Source organism: Peromyscus eremicus, unplaced genomic scaffold (genome assembly GCF_949786415.1).
Source record: "Peromyscus eremicus unplaced genomic scaffold, PerEre_H2_v1 PerEre#2#unplaced_67, whole genome shotgun sequence".
In the NCBI taxonomy this organism is placed as follows: Eukaryota; Metazoa; Chordata; class Mammalia; order Rodentia; family Cricetidae; genus Peromyscus; species Peromyscus eremicus.
The window spans coordinates 918631-944441 of record NW_026734308.1 but is presented as its reverse complement, the minus strand read 5'-3'; the positions used below and the strand labels follow the sequence as shown (position 1 = coordinate 944441).

General features: G+C 35.6%; 1 protein-coding gene across 1 annotated transcript; it reads left to right on the top strand.

Annotated features, from left to right (window-relative positions):
• Nucleotides 1-306: 306 nt before the first annotated feature.
• LOC131901280 (sulfotransferase 2A1-like) lies at nt 307-25525 on the top strand. The gene is made up of 6 exons (XM_059252493.1): nt 307-439; nt 1516-1724; nt 3366-3492; nt 14750-14844; nt 20823-21000; nt 25413-25525. The coding sequence occupies exons 1-6, from the start codon at nt 307-309 to the stop codon at nt 25523-25525; spliced, it is 855 nt and encodes a 284-aa protein (XP_059108476.1).
• The last annotated feature ends 286 nt before the right edge of the window (nt 25526-25811 follow it).

Sequence of the window (25811 nt, the reverse complement as noted above, 5' to 3'; positions counted from 1 at the left end):
AGAAAATATTTTAGCTAAGCCTTATTTCAATGTCTAAGTACTTGTTATTGAGTTTCTGGTTTGGGGTCATAACCTCAGGTTCACAATTCTCTAGAACAATCTCTGAATAAGTTCACAGTTGCTTAATACAGCAACCTTTGACTGGTTTGTGCAATCTGTATTTATTCCTATCAGCAGCTCATTTCAGGATTTTAGGATGTTAATGATTTTTTTCCTGCACTATAAAGTTTACCTCTCAGCATTTGCTTTCATTTGAACAGGTGGTCAATGCTGGAATTCTCACACCACCAAGAAAAGTTTTTTGGGATGTCAACCTACTTTTGGTTTGAAGGAATACCTTTCTCTTCTATAGCACATAAAAGAGAAATTATTGAAGGAAGCCGTGATAAGTTTGTGATCAGAGATGAAGACACTGTCATAGTGAGTTACCCTAAATCAGGTAAGGAACATCATTGAGAATGATCCTGAACTGTCTGTGGAAGTTTTGGGCTTCAATCATCCTTCATTTACGTGGTGAATGGAATGCTTTATATATCTCATGTGTTCAATGGTTTGTGGGCTTGGAGAGCTGTATCTGAGGGCATTTCCACTCAGAGGAAGAACTTTAACCTAACCAATGTAGGCATAAAAGCAACTAAGGCACTAGCAGTGCCTGAGCTGATCCTTGGAGCAATGACGGTGTTTCCTAAAGCAGATTCTGGCATTGGTTTTTCTGTGTGGAAGAGAGATAATGATGAGAAAAAACAGATAAAATAGCATCAGAAAAAAGGCATGAATGTAAGAAAATGTGAAGGAGAGGACAAGGTCAGGTAGAAGAATTACCATGGACCTTCTTCATGTAGAAGAAAGAGTCTCAAAACTCAAGGAACCAAGAAAGGCATCATGGTCATTTGTGGGAGGAGTGTGGTGGATGGCAGAAGCAGTAACCATTGGTTAAGTATTAGGTTGCCAACATCAAAGGGCAATAACATGGAGAATCTAAGGGCAGTGGACTGCAGGAAAAGGATTCAGATAATAGCCCAGAGAATAATGCTAGAGAAACACTCATTGACAAATGAGCATATAATCACAAATACATTGTGTATAGTAAATAGATACAGGGAATTTATTTAAGCTAAAGAGAAGCAGTACCAATACACACAGTGCAGGATGGATGCATCTTAATGACATTGTATTAAATAAAAGGTTCCAATCTCAAGGAAAGATTCTATGACTGCATCCGAGACAAATATTTGGAATAGTTGAATTCACCGAAACAGAATGGTTCTTGACTGGAGGGAATGTTCAATAGGCAGGTAGGGTTTACTGAGTAAAGATTCTCAGTTTTGTTAGGTAAAGCATTTTGAATCTTCTGGAAGAATATATTTTGTACTTACACAATGTGAATATTGCAAATACCACACGCTTTTGTGCTTGGAAACAGCTACACTGTAAATTGTATGGTTGTATATTCTATTTAAGGCTTTCCAGAAGTGCTCTTGAATTGAGTGACAATAACTTTTCCTTCTTGTTCAGGAACTAACTGGCTTATTGAGACTGTCTGCTTGATTCAGACCAAGGGAAATTCCAAATGGATCCAATCTGTGCCTACCTGGGAACGTTCACCCTGGATAGAGATTCAAAACGGACATCTAACATTAATCAATAAAGAAGGACCACGCCTCATGACCTCCCACCTCCCTTTCCATCTTTTCCCCAAGTCTTTCTTCAGATCTAAGGCCAAGGTCAGTGTCCAGTGGTTGAGAAATCTTTGGCCAAATGCTCATTGAACTTATTCTTCTGCGTTGGGCCCTGGACCTCTGCCTGAAATTCATTCTGTGTAGATTTTGAGAGGGAAATTGGGATTCTCATGCACTAGGTGATGCTAATCTGTCCCCTCCTCAGACTATATCAGAGTACTAGGATATCAACCACCTCTCAGTGATCCTAGGCAGATATAATGTGAAAAAGTGTATTATCACAGTAGGGCATTCAGGGACTACACATACAGGTCAAGTAGAGTTCAAACTTTTGTGTACAGTGGAAATTACTGTTTCATTGTCTTCAAAGTCATTTAGCTAAAACTGATTCTACATATAGACCTTACCTAGTGGGTGAATCACCCAAGCAGAGTTGCTCATAGGGGAAGCAGCCTGAACAGGCACTAATGCTGTAATTTGAGAGATTGTTCAACAATCATGGTTTATCTGTATCCATTGTGTCTTGCTGTGTCTAGCTGTCCATTAAGATCAGTAGCCACAAAAATCACCGACATCACTGATAGGGGATCTCCTAAAGGAATCAGAAATATCCAGGTTCTGACACATCATTGCTCAGTGTTAATAAGAAAGTTTTGTGGACGTCCCCACACCTTAGAACCTATAAACATTTATGCTTAAACTACAAAGACAAACGTAGAAAATAATCTCTCTTGAAACTATCACAATGAAGTTGTGATATATATGTGTGTCTTATCTGGATTTGGAAAACTTGTGTCTGGAGAAATTAAGGCCTAAAAGATGAATTATATGATAATGTCACAATGAGCATTGTGACAAAATATTAATTTCACTTAATTATTTTTTTGAAATGATTTCTTCTATTTTTGAGATTGTACTATACTTACATACATTATTCACCATTCTTCTTCCTCTCTCCAGGCTTACCATCATACTCCTCTTTTCTCACTTTCAAATTTGTGGTTTTTTAATTATTTGTTTTTATATCTGTATATGTATCTACGTATTCCTAAGTACCTTGGTACAATCTGCTCAGTATATACAATGTTATGTTTTCAGGGCCGAGAAATTGGTATTGAATAACAAATTGCTATGCTTTTCCCTGGGGAAGTCTATATCTTTCCATCTCAGTATTTTTTAGGTGCTCATGGGTCTTTTTGTTCACTGTTTTGCAATGAAACATTAGCATTAAACTCTGCATCATGATTCTTTTGAGAGTTTTCTTTTATAGTTACACTTACAGAAATCAATTAGTTTGTCATTTTTCAGATATATTTCACATAGTATGCATTATTCCGTGTATATAAGACATTCTTTCACAATGGATGAATAGTCTTTCACACTGTAAAATATTGATCTTTACAAGTATTGAATCAATCTTATCTTTTTCTTGTTTCTGTTGGTTTTTTTACAGTATTAGTGACCTCAGTCATTTTGCTGTTACATTTTTGTAAATCAAATAAAATTATAAATGAAGATTCTGATAAATATAGACATTTTGCATGTCTGTTCATATTTTGTTCAAATAAAAATAATAAATATTTTTAGAAACCTCATTGATATTTGATTGACTTCTCACATAAAATATGCCAGATAAAATTGGTTTATGACTATATTGACGTTCATTTACATGTTTTTCCATTTAAGGTGATCTATGTTATCAGAAATCCCAGAGATGTTCTTGTGTCTGCTTATTTTTTCCAACATAACAAAAACCTTATTGATAATCCAGAGTCACTAGGAACTTACATTGAATGGTTCCTCAAAGGAAATGGTGAGTGTCCTGTTAAATATAGAGGTTGAGGGAGGCTCAGTTACATTTATGAAGACAAGGTGTGATATAGCTTAGGCTGGCCTTGAATTCTCAATAGAGATAGGGATTACCTTGAAGATCTGCTCCTCCTCCCTGTACTTCACAAGTGCTAAGACTATAAGCACTCACTTCTATATTCTGTTTATTTAATCCTGGGGTTCAATCTCCAAGTCATTTATGTTATCTGACTTGGTTACAACTCAAGCCTTTAGTATATCCTGTAATTTTCTCTTAGCTCTGTCTTATTCCTCTACACTCTGCCAACCTGTTGATCCAAGGATCATTACCATTACAAACCTAATTGTGAAGTCTTCCCATTCTCACAAGCCACTGCCTAATGGCACAGCTACAGCTTGACCTATGACTAAACATCCTGGCAATATTTGGAGTAGCTAGTTTTTGTAGTACTAATGAAGATGTTATACCTTGTGGTTAACAGAACAACAGTGATAGCAACAACCTATTTCTTCCTCATCAAGAATATTTGACCATGCTGACTGTATCAGATGTGAAGTCTTCTCAATCAGAAAATGATTGGTTACTCTGATACCACAATTGTAGTTATTGCACCAGTGGGTATATATTGTATGGATGGTTGAAGTATAGATATCAGTGTCCATAGCTGAGATATATTATTGACAAGAATGTCCCACTAGAATCCTACATAAACCTTCTGTTACAATGAGGGCTATTCAGCAGAAAGGCATATTTCAGCTCATTACCAGTTTTCTGTCCTTATGTTGTATGACAAGACTATGAGATTGGCTTTAGGAATAGGGTCTTAGCTGGGCAGTGGTGGTACACATCTTTAATCCCAGCATTCGGGAGGCAGAGCCAGGTGGATCTCTGTGAGTTCAAGGCCAGCTTGGTCTACAGAGCCAGATCCAGGACAGGCACCAAAATTACACAGAGAAACCCTGTCTCAAAAGCCAAAAAAGAAAGAAAGAAAGAAAGAAAAAAAGAAAGAAAGAAAGAAAGAAAGAAAGAAAGAAAGAAAGAAAGGAAGGAAGAAAGAAAGAGGGTCTTACCAACCAGTTTTTGTGGGCAACTGACAATAGTGACAATTGCCTACATTATTTGGATCCTCAGGCCAATTTTAGGCAACAATTACTAGGGAGGCATTCCAATAATAGCAATGGAGTTTTCATTTTATAACCAATAACTTCTGGGAGCAGTAGTACCTGCTCATGAAAGCTGCCTTGATTTAAACTCTTTAATAAAATTTTAAAGGAGCTTCCAAACTAATGAGTTTGCACATGGCATTTTCATATATTTTTGGTTTTGGTTAATTCTATCCCTAATTTACCCACCCCATCTTTGCGTCCACACAATCAGTCTCATATTCCCTCATTCATATTGATACCATATGTGTCCTGGTACTTCTCTCTCCTTAAGGTCTCTTTTTTCTTGCTACTCTTCTAATGGTTCTTTTCTGCCTTCCTCTCCTTTATTAAAACATCAAGGTAAACATGCTAAGAATTTGTCTAGGATCCAAGTATGAGGGAAAAGATGCAGTGTTTGTCTATCTGTGCTTGTGTTACCTCATTAAGTATATTTTCCAATTCCAACTATTTTACTACGAATTTCATAATTTCATCTTCAAAGCTGAATGAAATTTCATTGTGTGTACATATCATAATCTCATCTATTTTCAATTAATGAGCATCTAGGCTAAACCTGTTCTGTAGCTATTGTGAATAGAGCTGCAATTAGCACAACTGTTCAAGTACCTATGTAGTTGTATATATCTAAGTCTACAGTAGTACATACCTACCTAGTTTGAGTATATACCTAGGATTTGATAGCTGGGTCATATGAATTTTTGTTTTCAGCTTTTTTAATGCTTCCCACAGTGATTTAAGTAATGGCTGTGCAGTTTGGAGTTTTCAGTTCCAACAGTGTTTTTCTTTCCCCACAATTTTTCTGAAAATTAAAAAAAATTAAAAACTAAATTTTATTATAAAGCAACTTGCACATAAATAAAAACCAGGTTCACCAAATTCATTGAGACTCAAAGTCTATACAATGTAATTAATTTATACGCAGTTAGATTTGGTATCCAAAAGAGAAGCTGGGGAACTTCATATTAAATGTTATAATTTCAATATTGCTTATATTTCACCCAATTTTGGACCAAATCCATGAGAAACTTAGAACAAAAAAACATTAGCCTATATTCTCATTCAACAGTCCTGTCCATTACTTGCATCTACTCCTTTCTCATCCCTTTGTATTTAAATTATCTTCTCTTTTCAAATATTTTCAACATACATTTCAAACATTTATTTGTTTTTTTTTTCCTTTTTTGGCTTTTTTGGTGTTGTTGCTGAGACACATTTTCTCTATGTTAAAGTTCTGGCATAATTTTTTTAAAAATAACGGTGGCCATTCTGATATAGATAAGATGAACTCCTAAGTAGTTTTTAGTTTTTATTCGTATTTCCTTGATAGCTAATGTTGATGAACACTTTCAAAATTCATATGAGGCATTCTCTTTCTTTTACGGTATACTTTTTAGTTCCATACCACAGGTTTTGATCCATTTCTTTCTTTATATTGTATATTTTATTATCTTTAATTCCTTTTAGATACTAGATACACATTGTCTGGAAGTGTATAACTGGCAAAGCTTTCTTCCATTTTATTAGCTAAATATTCACGTGATTAATGATTTCTTTTGGTAGATAGAAATCTTTTAATTTCAAGAGGTTCCACTTGTTGAGTATTTGCCTTATTTTCTGAGTAAGATGAGTAGCATTTAGAAAGTCCTTACCTGTGATTACCTCTCAAAGTTCACTTCCCATATTTTCCACAACTGTGTCAGAGTTTTGTGTCTTCTGTTGAGGGTCTTGATATATTTACAATTGGTGTGAATGTGTGTTTGTGTGTTTGTGTGTGTGTGTGTGTGTGTGTGTGTGTGTGTGTGTGTGTGTGTGTGTCTGTATCTGATGAAGGATTAAGATTGAAATTAATTCTTCTGCACATAGCAATCTAGTTTCCAAAATGCCATGTACTAAAGATACCATCTTTCTTCCAATGCATGTTTTTGATATTTTGTCAAAAATACAGTGCCTGCAGTTGTGTGAACTTATGTCTTGGTTTTCTATTTAACTAATCCACATGTTTGTTTTGTGTCAGTGCTTTGCTGTTTTCATTACTCTATCTCTGTAGCATAACTTGAAATAAGGTACTATCTTTTTCCAAAGTTGCTTTGATTATCTGGAATTGTTTGTGCTTTTGTATGAATTTATTATTGAATTTGTTCTTAAGAAATTACAAAGATGTATAAATTATTTTCTGCTTATTGAAACCCTTTTCCCTCTGTTATCTCCCTCTCACCTTTAGTAACCCCCATTCCCTACAGTTCTCCTTTATAACTTTCACATCTCTTTATTGGTGACCCATTCAGTTTAACCATGATTATTATCTTCTGTGGGAATGTGGATTTTGACTACCAATGGAAACCTAGTTGGCACCTCACTGGGGACACAACTGAAGACAGTGACTTCCTACCACCCAGAATCATTCAGTATTCATAATTTCATTATGGAGTTGTATTGTCCAGAGAGTATCCGCATCAGTCCATGATACCTCATTTTTGGGCTAGTCTTATGCAGGATCTTTGCAGCTGCTTCAGTTGCTTTAAGATCATGAGCACACTTGTTCTGTCATGACCACATGTCAGCATTTTCCATCCCTTCTCTTTCTTTTATTCAGCTTCTACATTATTTACACTCCCTCTTCTGCAATGATCCCTGAGGATTACAGAAAGCTCTGTAGTGTTGAATTTAAGAATGAGCATCCAACCATTCTGTATTAATTTGAATATAATTAATTTTTATTTCTGTGGATAACACTAAAATCTTGATTGGTATTGTATTGAGTCTGTTCATTGCTTTTGGTAGGACGGGCATTTTTATAACATGAATTTCTCTAGTCTGTGACCATGGGAACATTTTTCATCTCCAAACATCTACATAAGAATCTGTCTTCAATGTGTTGAGGTTTTCTGTAATGTGGGCTTTGCCTCCTGGGTGTATTCATTACTTTTCTATTGCTGTGATAAAACACCATAAACAAGGCAACGTATTGAAGGAATGCTTTGTTTGGAACTTATGATTCCAGAGTGATAAGAGTTAATCATTACCATTACAAGAAGCATGACACCAGGGAGACAGGCATGGCATGGGTTAACACCTGAGATCTCACACCTCAACCCACAAACAGGAGGCAGAAGGAGAGCACTCAAAACAGTGTTAGTCCTTGAACCTTAAATTCCACCCCAGTGACATCTTTCCTCCAGCATGTTCATACTTGCTGATCTTCCCATAAGATACACCAACTGTGAACCAACTATTCGAAACTGAACATTATATGGGACATTTTTACAAGCCAGCACACTTGTTTAGATTTATTCTGAGGTGTATTCTTTAGACATTTGTTAAGAGACTGATATCTCTTATTTGTCTTTTAATTTGTTCATCATTGGTATAGAGAAAAACTATGTTTGTTTGATAATTTTGTACCCTGTCACTTTGTTAAAAGTCTTTATCAGATCTGAATGTTTTCTGCTAAACACTTTCAGTCTTGCACTGATAGAATTGTATCACTCAAGAATAGGTACTTTGACTTGATTTTTTTCTTATTTGTACAGCTTTTATTTGTTCATTTATCTTTTTTTCTATTTTAGAATTTGGTACTATATTTAAAAAGAGTGGAGGAAGTCACTTCATCTTCTTCTTGCTTGTACTGGATATATATTGGATTTCCCCCACCTAGTGGAATGTAAGCTACAGTTTTCCTGCATATGGCCAATACAATCTTTCTTCTAAGTTTTTTGGCATTTTATATATGAGGGAATGATAAATTTTATCAAAAATTCTTTTCTTTATCTACAGAGATTACAATGGGTTTTCTGTTCTTGAGCCCATTTATAATATTTAATTTATATTGATTGATGTTTGTGTATTGAAGAAGTCCATCACTGAGTCTCTGAAGTAAAATCAACTTGATAATGGTGAATGGTTGTTTTGTTTTGATATAGTGTGTGTGTGTGTATGTGTGTGTGTGTGTGTGTGTGTGTGTGTACTTGTGGATGTATATATATATATATATATATATATATATATATATATATATATATATATTGTGGTTCTATGTATACCCAAATGTGCAGGTGGAATCCAGAGAAAAACTTACAAGAATGTGCTCTTTCTTTTGACCATGTGGATTTAGGTCTTCAGGTTTGCCAATAAACAACTTTACCTTTTCAGCCATTTTACTATCCTTTGATAAGTTCCTGAATATGTTAACAAAGTATTTTATTGAGAAACTTTGCATCTGTATTAATCATAGATCTTGGTAGATAGGATATTTTTGTGGTTGAATATTTGTCTGCTCTTTGTATGAAGATGATACTTCAAAAAATACTTTGGTAATGAGCCTTATTTTCCTTCTTTTATGTAACAGTTCAATAATCTTTGTGTTCTCTGAAGGTCTGGAATAATTCATCTGCTCTGAACATTTCTCTTTCTTTAGAGATTTTTAGTTACTTTTGCAAACTTGTTGTTGTTATAGGCCTTAAAGTATTTTTATAATATAATTTTTATTGATTCTTTGGGAATTTTTCATCATGCATATCAGTCCCACTCATTGCCCTGTCTTTTCATATATACCCTCAACCCTTGTATCCTGCCACCCAAAAGAAAATACAAAATGAAAACAAAAATAGAAACAAAAACAAAAAACAAATTTCTTACTGACCCCTCTGGGGAATGACAACCTCTGCTATCAATCAGCAGTTTTCTCTCATACCAGTCACAGCTCTCACGTCTCCAATTCTGGCATACTTGTACCTCTTCACTCCTCTGTATTCACCATCTATCTACCTCATATTTGTTCATTATAGTTGCATTGGGAGCTGTTGTGTGTCACACTACATGCCCTTTTGTCCAAACAGTTTTAATTTCAAATGTTCATTGCAATAAAAGGCTGGTCTGGTCCAGGGCCTCTGGCTTCTGCTACACCATCAATACTGGACCCTCATCCAGACTCCTCTCAGATATCCTACTATTGCTCAAAGTCAAGGAAGTCCCTGTGGCCATGGTTCCACAGGACCAGCTCTTTCCATCATCTCCAGCAGCTCATACATAAGGTAGATGTTGGAGAGAGCCAACTAAAGACTGAGGATATGAGCTTCAGTGGTAGCTGAGTTGTTCAGACTCAGTCTTTGCTGTGCCTTCCCTTGGCTCTAAGGGAGATGAGAGGCAGGGTAAGGCCTGACAGTTTTACAGGATTATTTTATGTTATGTATAGAAGGGTTTTGTTGCATGTATGTGTGTTTTTTGGACATGTGTCTTGTGCCCACAGAGGCAGGAAGATGGCATTGTGAGCTATCATGTAGGTACTGGAAATTGAATCCTGACCCTCTAGAAGAAAAGTAAATATTTTTAACTGCTGAGCCTTGTCCCCACATCTACCTATTTAAAATTTTAAATGCCATCTTAGTTTTCTTTTTTTTCTTTTTTCTTTTTTTTTTTTACACTTGTGACTTAGTTTTCTTTAGATAGGTTTTAACCTATGTAGAAATTAATCCATATATTTTAGATTTTCTGGTTTAGTGGAATGATTTTAATGTAAACTTTAATAATTCCTTGAATTCACTTGTGCTTGTCATAATGAGTGATTCCCTTTTCATGACTTAACTGTATTATCTTTTGCTGTTTCTCTTCCTTTTCTTAGTTTATCCATGTGATATTTTATTTGTGCTGAAATTGGTGACATTTCACTTTTGCATTAATAAATTTTTACCCTGATATCAAAGGAAATAGCAAGACATTTTAAGTAAGCAAAGAAGTCTGGCAGTGGTAGAACATCTATCGCTTAGAAGGCAGGATCTCTGTGTGTTCAAGGCCACACTAGAGAACAGAGCCAAGCATGGTGATACATGCCATTAATCCCAGTACCAACCATAGAGGCCTGGAGGTCTGTACAGAGAGACAGAAAATGACTGAGCTGTGTAGGCTAAGAGACCAATCAGAGGGCAAACAGCAAGTATTATAAGACTGGGTAGATAGGAAGTCACTCTCTATGGAAGCTGCAGAGTTGGTGAGTTATGGTTGGTTGGTGGCTTTCCCTAGTTCCCTGATCTCTCTAAGGCTTTCACCCTTGTATTTGGCTTCATGGTTTTTTCTTTAATAAGACCATTTAGAAATTCATCTAAATTTATCAAAATTTTGTCAATATTATTTATATGTTGAAGGAACAAACTGTTTCATTGACTCTCTGGATTTGGTTGCTGCTGCTTTTTTCATTTCACTAACTTTTTTAATGTCAGTGTTTTCTTTCCAGCTTCTAATTTTGATGTTTGACATATTCTTTTTCTAAAGCCCTAAGATGATTCATTAACGAATTTATTAGAAATCTCTTTGACATTATAATGTAGTTAATTTGAACTTTAAACTTCCCTCTTGGGGCATTTTTCATTGCATCCCATAGGTTAAAGAATATTGTGGTATTTTTGTTTCATTTCATTGTGATAATCTTTCCATTCTTGATTTCATCATTAAGTTGTGAGTTGTTTACTCTCCATGAGTTTGTTTATATTCTCGAGGTGTTTTTATATATTTATAGTCATTTTATACTTCTGGGGTAGAACATAAGGAATTATTTCATTTCCCCTATGTTTTTTAAGATGTTCTTTCTGACCTTGTATATGTCTATTTTACAGAAATTCTATGGACTTCTGAGAACATAGTGTATTCTTCAGTGTTTGGATACAATATTCTATAGATGTCCTTTAAGACCATTTTACCTGTGATGTCAGTTAATTCTATTTATTTTCTATTGGGATGAAGTGTTAACTATTGGAAATTAAAGTACTGTGATGCTTGTTTATATCTTTACATCTAGTAGTATTTTCTGTGCATAACTGGGTGATCCTGTCTTTGTAATTGTACAGTTCTCCTCATGAATTGTTCCCTTAAGTGGTAGGAAGTAATGTATATCATTGCTCAATAGATTGCAAGTCTATTATGTCAGATTAGATCAGCAACCTATCCATGTTTTCTAGCTCCATTTTTCCAGAATCTCTTTTTTCCATTATTTCATTGTAAGGTTATAGCTGTCTTATATGATGGACTACAACAAATATAAACATCCTAGTACTTTAATCCAATGTCCTACACTGTGTCTTTTGATTAAGGAATTGGTACCATTAATATTCAGTTACTAGCCTGTACCTGGTGTTTTCTTGTGTCCCGTCCTGCCAGTAGTCAGGGCAAATCTCTCCCATTAAGATCCCCCAAGTTAAAACACAGAGACTTATATTATTTACAAACTCTATGACCTAATGGTTCATGCTTCTTGCTAGCTGTTCTTATATGTTAAATTAACCCATTTCTATAAATCTATACCTTGCCATGTGGCTTGTGGTTTACCAGTACTTTACATCCTGCTCCCCATGGCGGGCTGGCAGCATCTCTCTGACTCAGCCTTCCTTCACCCAGCATTTTCCTCTCTCCTTGTCCCGCCTACACTATTCTTCCTGCCTGGCTACTGGTCAATCAGTGTTTTATTTGTCAATCAACCTTAGCAACATATTTTCACAGCATATAGGACATCCCACAGCACTTCAGCTACACTAGTGAAAGATGTTTGTTGATTCCTCTCATTTTGATGATTTTACCAAGGTGATTGAGTTGTTTTCTTATTTAACTATTGGTCTAGTTTGCTTTATGGTCTCTATGATAAAAACACTCTTGCCAGAAGCAATGTATGGGAAGAAGTTGTTTATCTGGCTTAAACTTTCAGATTATAATTATCTATGGGAGAAGTCAGAGCAATATCTCCAGAAGGAACTGAAGCAGAAAGCATTTTACTAATCTGCATGTTAACTTGTTTCAGTGTCTTATGCTGAGTTGTCTTTCTCATAAAATCCAGTCACAGCTACCTATGCTGTAGGCCCTAACACACCAATCATCAACCAGGAAACAACTCAAATACTTTGTCACCAGCCAATCTGATCTGTACAAACTCTTAAATGAGACTCTCTCAAATAATTCTAGGTTGATTCAACTTGAACACAGACGTAACTTTTGCTTTGTTGCAGTCTTATGGATTTATTTTTTTCTCTTTACTGGAAAAGATTCCTTTAAGTATATTTTGTGGATCTGTTTTGACGGTCATAAATTCATTTTGAATATTTTTAGCATAATTTTTTTCTCCTTCATTTATGAGAAGCAGTTTTGATGGGTATAGTAGTCTGAGTTGTAAATGGTTGTCTTTAGAACTTGAAATACAGCTTTCCAGGCCCTCCTGCATTTTAACATCTCAGTTGAAAAATCTGTTATTCTGATAGACCTTCCTCTATATTTGACTTGGTGTTTCTCTTTTGCCAGTTTCAATGTACTTTTTTAATTATAATTTTGTGAGGGAAGTGTATTTGTGGTCTTGTATATACGGTGTTCTATATTCCTTCTTTGTCTTAACTGGCATCTGTTCTAACAAAAAGCAACCTAGAGAAAAAAAAGGTTAATATTTTTTATAACTCCAAGTTACAGTTTTATTTTGATGAGAAGCCTAGGCAGGTAATTAAGACGGTGAGTTCACAGACAGGAGTAGAGAGACAATAAATATGTTTGCTCTTGCTTTCTTGCCCTCAGTTAATATTCTCTTACTTTATGCTTTCCTGAACCCACCTGAGTAGAGAATGGGGCTGCCACAATAATTCTTCACCTTTTACATCATCAGTTAACAATAAGAACAATCTTTCATTGATATACCCACAGGCTTACGTGATCTAGAGAATTCCTCATTAAAAATCTGTTTCAAGGCAGTTATAGGTTGTGGCAAGTTAACAGTAGGTAATTTTAATGTAACATCTCTTAGATTTTTTTCACATAGAGTGACAAATATCATGGAATTCCCACTCATATCTTCTTCTTATATTATCTTTGTTCTTATGTCTCAAAATTAAGATTAAAAGAACTTCAGCTAGCCTAACTTCTGGGACACAACTGTGTTGTTGTTCATTTTTTACTCTTTTGGGTGGTCTACCACCCAGCTCCCAAATGTATCACACAAGGAGGCTTATTCTTACTTGTAAACACCTGGGCTTAGTTTGACTTGTTTCTTGCCAGCTTTCCTTAACTTCAATTAACTCATCTACCTTTTGCCTCTGGGATTTTTCCATTCTCTTACATCTGTAAATCTTACTCTTACTCTTACTCCTACTGGCACTGGCTGTGTATCTGTTTGGCTGACTCTGATGTCTTCCTACTCCTCTCTCATTCATTGATCTGTTTTAATCCCAAAATTCTTCTATATGTTCTTTGCCTACCAGACCCTTCTGTCCTTTCTCATGCCTCACTATTGGCTTCAGATCTTTATTAGACCATCAGGTGTTTAGACAGGTACCAATACATAACTTCCCAAAGTTAAACAAATGCAAAGTAAAAAAGTAACATACTTTAAAAAATATTCTACAACACAATTGTTTTTCTTAATCATTAACCTAAACCACAATCCATATGGATCCTCAAAAGAAACTAGGTATGTGAAATTTCCTTGTTCTTATTTTCTATCCTCTGCAACCCATGCTTTATCATGGGCAGGGGAAACACCATATCTTGCTTTGGCTTTATTAGTTTCCCCACTCAACTAAACTCTATCATAATCAGTTACTATATTCATTAAAGAACCCAAATCACCCAAATAACATTTAAACCAACACAATTATTTTGTATAAAATCATTGCTCTAAACAGAATAGCTTAGGAGGAAATCATTTTTTATAATAATCCACAAATTAAAATGCCCAGTAGAATGAGATATTTCCCGGAGATAGTCATAATAAATTAAGGGAAGTGGGGATCTTCCCACATGCATTCACACCATGCTAGATACCATAGGAAAATAGCAGTGGCAAAAATGTAAAAGTGCAGCATTAGCAAAAGACATTCTAGAGCCAAAGCCTTTGGGGCTTTACCTATCTGAGATTAACCCATTAGAACTTTCCTCCCTGGTGGACTAATCTACTGATCTTCAGTTGCCATGTACTGCTCCTCTGATATGGCTACATAAAATATCACATTAAATGCTGTAAATACTCGTTTTGTTTTTCTTAGTAAAGTTGTCTGCCGTTTGAAGAAAGTGAATAATAATAGGCAGACCTCAATTTTATTCTTTGTAATCAATAATTTCCTTCCCCTTTCACACAGTGCCATATGGATCATGGTTTGAGCACACCCGTGACTGGCTGTCTATGAGAGGAAATGACAACTTCCTGTTACTCAGCTATGAAGACATGAAAAAGGTAACTGTCATTCTTACAGCAATCACAAAATCCTTTAGCAATTCACCCCATGCAGCAGCCTACATTGTTCAATATCCCTATTCCACCTACTCTATCAATGGTAGGGTCATGAAGAGTCAATAATGTGAGATTATACCCTATATCCTTTATTAAGGTGTGTCTGTCATTTACTCTCCAGCCTCCTAGTCACCCTACTTGACCCTGAAGGAGGTTGGGGTAGCTCAAACTTGTTCTAGTGGTGTTTCAAATCTGTCTATGCAACAAATTTGATACGCCTGATAACCCAGTGGTAGTGGGGAAGAGGTAAACAGTGTCACACCACTGGTGTGCCGAAATGTATGCCATCTCCCTTTGATGAAAAGAAGAGGGACAAAGGCATTCAATCTTTTAGGGAGGAAGGTGTCCTGTGCTCTGAAGTACTGAGGGTTTCTGCATGGTTAGCTAGGAGACACTGGAAATTTCAATACTCTTAGAAGAGAATATCTAAAATGTTTCAACACTAAGTTTTCAAAATGCAAATTTTACTTACAGTGGTCTCATAGAACATAGTGGGTTATTTCAATTTTTTAATCTGTGGATACTTGATATGTAACTGAGTACATGATCAATTTTGGAGAAGGTTCCATGAGGGAATGGGAAACAATTATAATCTTTTGTGTTTGGATGAAATGTACTATAGATGTATGTCCTGGTCACTTGTGTCATAATGTTTGATAATTCCATTATTTATCCCTTTAATTTCCTTCTGGATGGCATGTCCATTTATAGTAATGAGCTGCTGAAGTGTCCCACTATAAATGTTTGGGATTTGGTGTTTGATTTAAGTATTAGTCATGTTTCTCTTACAAATATGGGTGCCATTGCATTGGAGAATGTTAAGAATTGAAATGTCATCGTGGTGGATTTTTACCTTAATAAGTATAAAATATCCTCCACCTTTTCTTTTGAATAATTTTGGTTTTATTCTCAGTTTTACATTTAAATTAACCCATTTTTATTAATCTTTGTATTGTCACAGTCTTTACCTGTCCTCCAGCACCTTGCTCCTTGGGCTTCTCAGATGTGTCTCTCCACTGTGCCCTTTTTTTCCCATCTGTAGTTCAGTTTTTCCACCTAACCTTATCCAGCCAGGGTATTGGTCAATACACTTCTTTATTAAGCCAATCAGAACAAAATTTACACAGGGTATAGAAATATTCCACAACATTTTCTCTCTTTTTTGTTCAAATTAGTAGGATGGTTTTAGCATTAACATAGTAAAACTATGTAAAATGGAAAAAATTATTAAGAATTACCGTACCAATACCCAATCCATTTGCGTTTGGCAAAAGTAGATAAAATAATTATGTACCTTATCTTAGTCTAAAGTTTTGTATCTAATTTACTTTCCGTCAAAACTAAAGAATATTTATTTATAAGTACTTATTCTTCAACTCCATCAAATCCCAGAAGGATGAAATATTACTCAATGACAGGGACATCAGGCTATATCAACAGTCACCCAAAGATCCTCTACAATGATGGGGAATCCATCTTTGGCGTACAGGCCTAGAATATTCTACAGACTTTACTGTGAAGCAGAGAATTCTGAAAGACTTCCTACCTTGTCTTGGCAAAGTTTGGCAGTCACCACTTGTTGCATTATCATGATCCAGTTTTTACAGTGACTGACAGCAACATTGCTAATGTTATTCATAAAAAAAAAACCTCCATAGAGTTTCTTTGATGTTCATCATCTATTCTGAAGTAGATTGGTGCTGCCAGGACAGACATATCTCACTTTCATGAAAAGCTTTAATTTTTAAAACATTTTAAATGTCATATTTTGACTATCTATTTAAAATACATGTTTTTATAACTAGAACATTTAACTAACAAGACTATAATTTGGCTATTATAGATGACTACTGATCTGTATTGCTTAACTATACATTAAATTTATTATCAAGTTGCATAAAAATTACCTTAAGCAATAGTAGTAGTATACATACATTATAACAAAGTAACTTTTAATTTGTATAAATAAAGTAATATAAATTCCAATATAAAATATTTAGAGATTAACCATTGTTTGGGGGATTAAATATTCCATAATCTACTTTTTTCCCATCATAATAATCTAACCTTTTTTTCCATCATTTCTATATCATATCACCTTTCTTCTTCTAGAAGGAGATTATGACCAATTTCAATTTGTAACCAACCCTTCTGAAATGAAAACAAACTTTTATAACCAATATTTTGGGACTGTGTATCTCGATTTCTTGACTATTTCATGCTGATTGGTGGGTGCTGGTAAACTTTCAGGAACTCTGAGAAATACAGGATCATTGTTAAAGTTTGGCTCGAATATTTTGTGAGGCTGGATCATCTTAGCTTGCAATCTTAAAGCTATTTTGGAAGTTGGATCACCCTCAACATTTTTATTGGTGCTTTGTCCTCTTGGTCTGAAATATGGAAACTTTAAAAGGTAATATATATACCTTTATTAAGAATATAAAATGTACATTGTACACAAACTAGCCAAAAATATTTTTTGGTGTTTTATGTTGGAGCAGGTAAAATATACACTATTTTTCTTGTATTTACTTTAGGTTTATTTTCTCATATCTGTGGTCAGGATTTTAGGAGATCTTTCTTTTCAAACCTGATTTGTTTGATCCAGGGTGAATCCATAGACTCTTATTTTCTGTGGAAACAAAAGCATATTCTCTCCCTCAATTAACATAACTTTTGACTTAAATTTTGAATTCAAGATAATTTAAAAACATATAGATTGGTTTAATTTAACAACTTTCACAATCAAACGTCTCTCAGATGTTATCATTCACTCACTAACAGTCAAAAAATCTAATCTCAACACACAACATAATATAGAATCTAGACTCTCTGTGTATTTTGATCTATATATGGCCTATCATAATTTTTATAATTCTAATTCTTTTTTAAGGATTTTACTTAATTGTGTTTAAATCATTTTAAATCAATGACTGTTTCTATTCTTTCTCTTCCTCTCCCCCATGCCTACACCTATTTTTCAAACATGGTGTGATCCACTAGAGGCCTTTATGTCTGAATATGTCCTTCCTTTGTATATTTAATCCTTTCTGTCTTTATGAGCATAAAATACAAATTTGCCACCTACCATGTAGCTGGGAGCTGCCTCTCTGTACCTCATCCTATGTGAGACTGTAATAACTTGCCATGGTGCAGCTCAAGCCTACATGTCACAGCCAGGGGATGTGTCTCTGTATAGTGGCCCACATAAGAAGCATGAATGGTAAAGCTTCTTGGCTCTGTTTTTATGTGTCTAGAAGCCATTTTTAAGACCTCTCACACTCTGGGACCCACAGTGGGTGCCATATGTAAATGGACATTTCTCTCCCACAAACCAGTTCTCAAATTACCACTCAGAGGCTTATATTAACATCAAAATGCTCAGCCAATAGCTCAAGCTTGTTACTAACTAGATCTTACATTTAAATTAACCCATATTTATTAATCTATATTGTGCCACATGTTCTGTGGCTTCAATTGCCTATAACATCTTGATTCTTCAGTGGCTTACTCTCACTCTGTCCTTCCTTTTCATCCTCCATAATTTGGTTTTATTGCCTAACTGTATCCTGCTTGGCTATTGGTCAGTCAGATATTTAATTAAACCATTCTATGCATAATTTATACAGAGTACAGGAACATTCCATGGCACTTAGAAAAGGGGGTGGCCTATGAGTGGTGATAGGAAGGACACCAGGATGGAAGAAAGCAGAGTTTTCCACAGGAACTACATAGATAATCACCCGGAAATGGGGGCACTGAGTGAGGACAGGCCACAGCAAAATTTTGATATAAAGCTGTGAATGAAACTGAATGATTGGCCTTGGGATAACAGAGGTAGAGGTGAGGATCTATAGATAGCCTACTTGCTTTCCTGGTCAGAATGGCCTGTGGGTTCTTATGGAGTGTCTTCTTGATTTGGAGGTGAGGGGAAAGCAATGAGTAGGTAGAAGGAACTTTGGAGACTAAGACCTATGTTATACACATTATATTGGGGAATTTTGGGGAGAGTCTATAGCAGGTGTTCTGCACAGAGATGATGATTAAACTAGGAGAATGGACTTGAGGAGGAAATGGAGAGATAAAGCTCTGAATTGAGCCTACTATTTCCATGCCTAGTTTTGCCTGTGAGTTCTTGGGAAATGGTTTTCAGTTATTGCCATTGAGTTGAGGTGTGGGACCAATCAACAATTTATGGTAGGGGTATTTAGGAGGGTCTCTGAGATCCACTAGAGATGGAGGTGGCTGATATAGGTATTTTGATGCAGAACTGGGGATAATACTGGGGGATGGGACTCAAAGGAATGGAGAGTGAGCCAAAAATCTATAGTTAGCTTACATTTCCCTGGTCAGAGTAATCGCTGGATTCCCAAGGAGGGTCAGTTGAAGTAGGGGCTTGGGATAATCCTATGAGTAGGAAGAGTCAGGATAGGAGGAGAAGCCCTTTGGGATCCACTCTAGATGGGGGGAAATGCCACAGATATTCTGTGGCAGAACTTGGTATCAGACTTTGGAGTTGAAACTGGAAGAGAAGAGGATAAGGAGAAAATATGTGGTCAGCGTCTCTACTTCCCTGGCATGAGTCAGGAAAGTAATCTTTGATGAAATATATTAAGAATAAACAAAAACATAAAAATTGAATCATTCTAAAATAATTGGCTCTCTTGATTTTATCTTCTAGGGGTTGAAATTTTCCATGTAGAAAGCAAAGCCATCCACCAGATACTTTGTCTTTTGAGAAATATTTGAATTTTTCGTTATAAAATTCAAGTTTTCCCAGGAAACTTCATTAACCACCTGTGCTGCATGCTTATTCATTTTCCCATAAGTCTCCTTTGCAACCATTCAATGCACTGTTTTCAGTTATTGCCATGGTTGTTTACCTTTACATTAAATATTAACTGAGTCTGTGATAAAATATGTAATAAAAGTTTAGAGCCAAAAATTCCTTTATGAACCCATTTGTAGGGCTTGGATTCTAAGCAAAGTCTTCCTTATTCCAAAGTTTTGCATTCTTATGACTAACTCCTAGAATTGAGCCAGTTGTGGCAGTGCACAGTTATAATCCCAGTGGGGGGGTCTGAGGTAAAAAGGTTGTGAATTTGATGCCCATCTAAGTAACAGCATGAAATCATAATTCAAAACAAAATAAAATATTGGCAGTAGCCCCAAGTAAAAATTATTGAGAACATTTTTATAAAAGTGTTTTAAATCTGTGTTATGCTCAGTTACCCATAGGAAAAAGTATCATTTGGCATAAACATGAACGTCTATCAAATTATTTGTGCATATTGCCTTCACTCACATTGACTGCTGCCTATAAGTATTTCTATAAGTATCGTTAAACTGAGGGCAGGTTTGGTATCGTGGTGTATACCTTTAATGCTTCCACTTAAGGGGAAAAGCCTCTTTGGGTTTGAGGTTAGTCTGGTCTCCACAGCAATTTGCATCAGACCAGATAGGACTCCTTCCATAGCATACTGTCTCAAGACAAAAATCCCATTGCATTTAGTAGGTAGGTTGGCATACACCTGTGAATACAGCAATAAAGTATTAGAGACAAGATGATCAGAAGTTTAAGGTCTTTATTCAATACAATGTAAATTTGAGGACATCCTAAGTTATATGAGACCCATCTAATATAAACTCCCCCATAAAAAAAATCGCAGCCTCTGTATTTTAGGGGCCAGAGATCAGACACATTGCAAGCTGACTAAATATACAAATGTTGTGTGTGACTCTTGCCCTCTTTACAAGGCCTGTTTCTTTCCTAAACCCCATTCAATACTTTCTCATTTCGTGGTGCCATTTTATTCTTCATGTTTCTTATTCCATCTTCCATCTGTAGTTACCTTCTCTGCATCTGTTCTCTCAGAGCTCTCTAATTATTACCCTCATTTTTGTTTTGATTTTTCTTTTAGAATACAAGGAGAACCATAGAGAAGATCTGTGACTTCCTAGGAAAGAAACTGGAGCCAGATGAGCTAGATATGGTCCTCAAGTACAGCTCCTTCCAAACCATGAAAGAAAAAAATATGTCTAATTTTAGTCTCATCATTAAAGATGTGATTATTAATGGTTTGGCCCTCATGAGAAAAGGTAAAGAAACTCTTTATTCCAAAATATGTAAGAATAAGTGGAAGGATTTTTTGTTCCAATGAAGCTGTAAGAAATCGTTGTGAATATGTCAATAGTCGTTGCTTATATCTCATAGTTTCTCAGAGACCTTGCAGTGGAATCTTTCTGTGGTGATGACATGGACTTCAGAAACACTGAAAAGATTGCTTTTTCTCTGGGAGATGATCTTGGGATTTTAGAGGGTTGTGTCCAATATCCTCAATGGAAATGAGAGACATGTTTTTATTTGTCTTTCTTAGGCTTTCTGTATCATAGCCCTAAACTCTAAGAAAAAGTTTAATGGAAAGAACCAAAGATATATAATGGATGATAACCACAAAATACACTTCCATTCACTGCTCTAAAAGATGTTCAACAGGTCAAGATTGTTGATCCACTGCAGGCTAAGATTAGAACTTATAAGAACTAAGTGAATTATCCTCCAGTGTTAAAATATGATGGCATTTGCCAAGCTAAATTTGGATTGCTTCACGATTGTATTTACTATCTTTTTTCTGAATTGTCTCCCTTGAAATGGGAATACTCATCTTCTCTATGTCTGTGCCACCTCTCTATGCTATGAGCAAATTGTGGGTATGGTTTCATAGCTGTGCAGTTGAGGAGTGACTGCCAGAATACACCACACCAAATTAGTGAATAATTGATGAGATGGGACTCAGGGCTGAAAAGGAATGAGATAGATGTGAGGTATTTGGGGATGACTAAAAAACTTGGATATAAATGCAGAAAGTAGAGAGTTACAGGTTTAATTTTCCTCTTCTAATTATTTACATGCTTCAGCCTTAATCTTCTGTCAACCTCCAGCCTACAGTGTGAGGATCAGGTCATAAGACTCTAAGGACATCAGGAGTATAGATAAGTAAGTTAAAGTCATTAGTGTATTGCATTTAATTCAGTACTCCTGGTATCCTCACAAGAGGAAATTACACTCAGATTTGGGCACACAAAAATGTCAACTCAAGAAAATGGTCATCTGTACACTAAGGTCCGAGGCCTATGGTAAGGTCCACTGCCATTGACCCATAACCTCAGACTTCTGTGCTCCAGACTCTATGGAGATAGAGTTCTCTGTACAAGAACTGAAGACCTCAAGTAAGAGAAGAAATAGCCCATTATTGGATTTCCTGAAATGAATAATAATTTGACAGAGATAAAAGAGTATGTGTACAAAATGGTTTCAATGAAATGCCAAAACAAAAAGGTGGCTTGTTTAATAGAGACAGACTACTGAAATTAACAAATGTTTTATCTGAGACACACTGGAGTAGATGAAATAGAGTTTGGAACAAAATTACATGAAAAAAAGTGTACCTTCCTCTTTTCCAGCTATGTTTTTCCAGAATGAGACCACATTAAGATTTTAGTTTAGTCTCTTCTAAAACATAGTATTTTCATGTATTATATTTTTAGGAGAAAAATATATAGTAGTTATTTCAAAACCACTGGATATGGCCCTAAGTTCATGTATGCTTTAATTATAATAGTGATCATATAAGATACCCATTTCTTTTGTATTTGAAGACAACTTTTATTCTGAGAAATTGTTTGTTTTCCTTGTATTAAACTCACTATAAGCCATGAATCCCACAGGAAACGAGGTCAATGAAGGGGGAGACAAACTTCATTACACCCCTCACCCTGATTCATGACTCCAGCGCAGAAGTTGCTGAGATGCATATGTTGGGAAACATTTTGAAAAGAATAAGAAGAATGAGGAAAATGTTGATCTTCTTAATTCCTACATTAGATTGATTCCTTTGCTTAATATGGAAAGTATGAGCATATCAAAGATTAATTCTAAAATTTATTTCATTACTTATCAATAGACTGAATCCTTAAATCATAATGCATGAAAAATTGTGTTAAATGTTATACTAGCTTTGAACAAGAGGAGTTCTCTGAACTTTATTTTTGTCCTTTAGTTGTTTTTCTCAGGACACCAGAGAGATACATTTCCTTGCCTCTATAGAGATAATCTGAAGAGCTAATATTTACCTGGGAGACTCACTTATCAGGCTAGATAGGATTAATTTAGTTTAAAGCTCCAGTGAACAATTTTCCACAAACAATTTGGTCATTATGATTCAATATTTAGATACTTCATGAAATACAAACCGGAGAGTTGTTCTGTTTAGTTGACATAACTTTGATAAAGAAATTGTCACAATCAAGACACGTGGGAAGAAATGTCTTCTGACAAACTACAAAGGTTTTGACCCTCATTAGTTCACAGTAGATATTTACTAGACAGAGTACTTGAGTCAGTAATCATTTTCTCTGGTGTACAAAAAAGCTATTAATCTGAGAAACAGAGGGAAGACTTTTGGAGAAGCCCACTATCTATAGGTCAAAAAAGCCAGGAGGGTATGAACAACAACATTTTATGAGACCTGCAGCCTCTGAAACTAGGAGGAAGTTCCTTTCCAACAGGAGTTAAGCCACTGTGCATTAGGGTTTTGCTGACCCTGGACACATCAGAGTTTCGGGAGGTTTTTAGAAAGAAGCATTGAAGAAAAATACATGCATGAAAGGTACACAAGATTTTGAGATGGTTGGACTGAGAACTTCATGAGTCCACTCCACAAACATGATTCTCTCATCTGGATTGATTCATTCCATTTGGCAGACATAGTGAATTTGCTAAGATTCTGGTAGCTCAGCATCCAGTCTGGCTTATGAGATTCAAGATTACTGTGGGATACAATAACACAACTTGTTTCACTAATGAGTATAATAATGAAGCTGAAAGTAGCAATGGACATTGATAGATTCCAGTATTAATAGATGAAACTCTTACAGTAATCGCAAGTAATGGTATATTATTTGACTATTGGGTATCAATAATTATATTTTCTTTAATGTGTACAACTGGGCATTTAAAGTTAACTTATGTGATACACAAATATTGTATTTTAGTAAGGAAAAAAAAAAACATGACTTCTTGCCGGGCGGTGGTGGCACACGCCTTTAATCCCAGCACTCGGGAGGCAGAGCCAGGTGGATCTCTGTGAGTTCGAGGCCAGCCTGGGCTACCAAGTGAGTTCCAGGAAAGGCGCAAAGCTACACAGAGAAAACTTTTCTTGAAAAAAACAAACAAAAAAAAAAACAACAAAAAAAACAAAACCATGACTTCTGTGGTCAGTCTTTTTGGCTTCAAATCTACATGCATCACTATACTGCAAGTTCTCAAGGACTAATTTTTTCTTCATCAGCAAAATGGTAACAAGGCCACTATCTTTCTTACTCATTCGCTAATCCTTTCAATAATTCCATACTGAGAATGTTTTTGTATGTCTGATACACTTTAATAAATGAAGCCTCTGATAATTTAAGAAATACTTTACTTTTCAAATATATTAGATGCATATTTCAAGCATGTTGAAAAAGAGGAAATTCATCAAAGTGTCACAGCTATGAAATAAAATACAGCAAGGAGATGGCCTGTAGAATTCTACATGGAGAGAAGATAGGAAGAGAGGGTCACCCATCACAAAAATAGGGAAACAGAAGAAAAAGAAGTAACTATGTGGAACTCATCAGCACTTCATGGTTAAGGAACACATAATACAATGTGATAATTTGGACTACAGGAGATCTCTATGTCCAAGCCTAAAGACCTCCTAGAATGTGGTTATGAGAACCAAGGCATGGTTAAAAAAATACTGGGAATGAGATCATCTTCACACATCAGCAAACTCCATACTGACTGAAAACAGACATCCTGGGATGCTCTCAGCAGGCAGTATTTTGTGTCTGTTGTATCTGATGGAAATATCAAATGACTGATATGGAGCTCACCAGTGTGTGTATATCCAGCTCCATGGTATCTGATACCTTCAACCTCTGCAGGCATGTGCATTCATATGCAGCTACAAACACATAATTAGAATTAATTTTAAAAGGTGTTTTAAAAGTTTTTGGCATAGTTTGCAGAACAGTTATAAGTAAACCGTAAAAGGAAGAAAGAACGATTGAGTGTTTTTGGGTAATTGAGATATGAAACTGTTGGGCTCGATAGTATGATGGAAGCATGTCTAGTGAGGAGAAACAATCTAGACATTAAAAATATAGTTCCAGTGTCCATGTTGTTATAAATAATCTAGACATTAAAAATATAGATCCAGTGTCCATGTTGTTATATATTGTGGAGTTGAAAAATTGGTATAAGAGATGGTTGACATTACTTACACAGAGGTACAAGTCTGTGCATTTTTTCAAAGCATAAGAATTGTTCTCCATAGAATAACTGTTAGTTCTACTTTATTGACTGTGTGTTCCTACTTACGCAGATGGTAAAATCTTGTGAATAAAGGAATGAGAGCAGATTTACAATCATCATTAACTCATCTCTGTGTCTGCTTCACATTTTCCAGGTGTGGCTGGGGACTGGAAGAATCACTTTACAGTAGCTCAAGCTGAAACCTTTGATAAAGTATTCCAGGAGAAAATGGCTGGTTTTCCTCCAGGGCTGTTTCCATGGAAATAAATTCTTAAAATTTTAAAAACTTATATGGACACTGGTGTTTATTTTCCTGTCCTTGTACAGGTGACTGAGTGGATATGGCCATAGAATACATCCTATTATTGAATTGTGTAGGTTTTTTCTAAAATGTATTAGTAGTAATAATAGCAGTAGTAATAGTGGTCATAGTAATGGCGTAGTGGTGGTTATTTTATGTGAGTCTGTGTGTGTGTGTGTGTGTGTGTGTGTGTGTGTGCACAAATGCATGTTGTAGGTGTGCATCGTGCACATGGGTGTGCACATATATTTC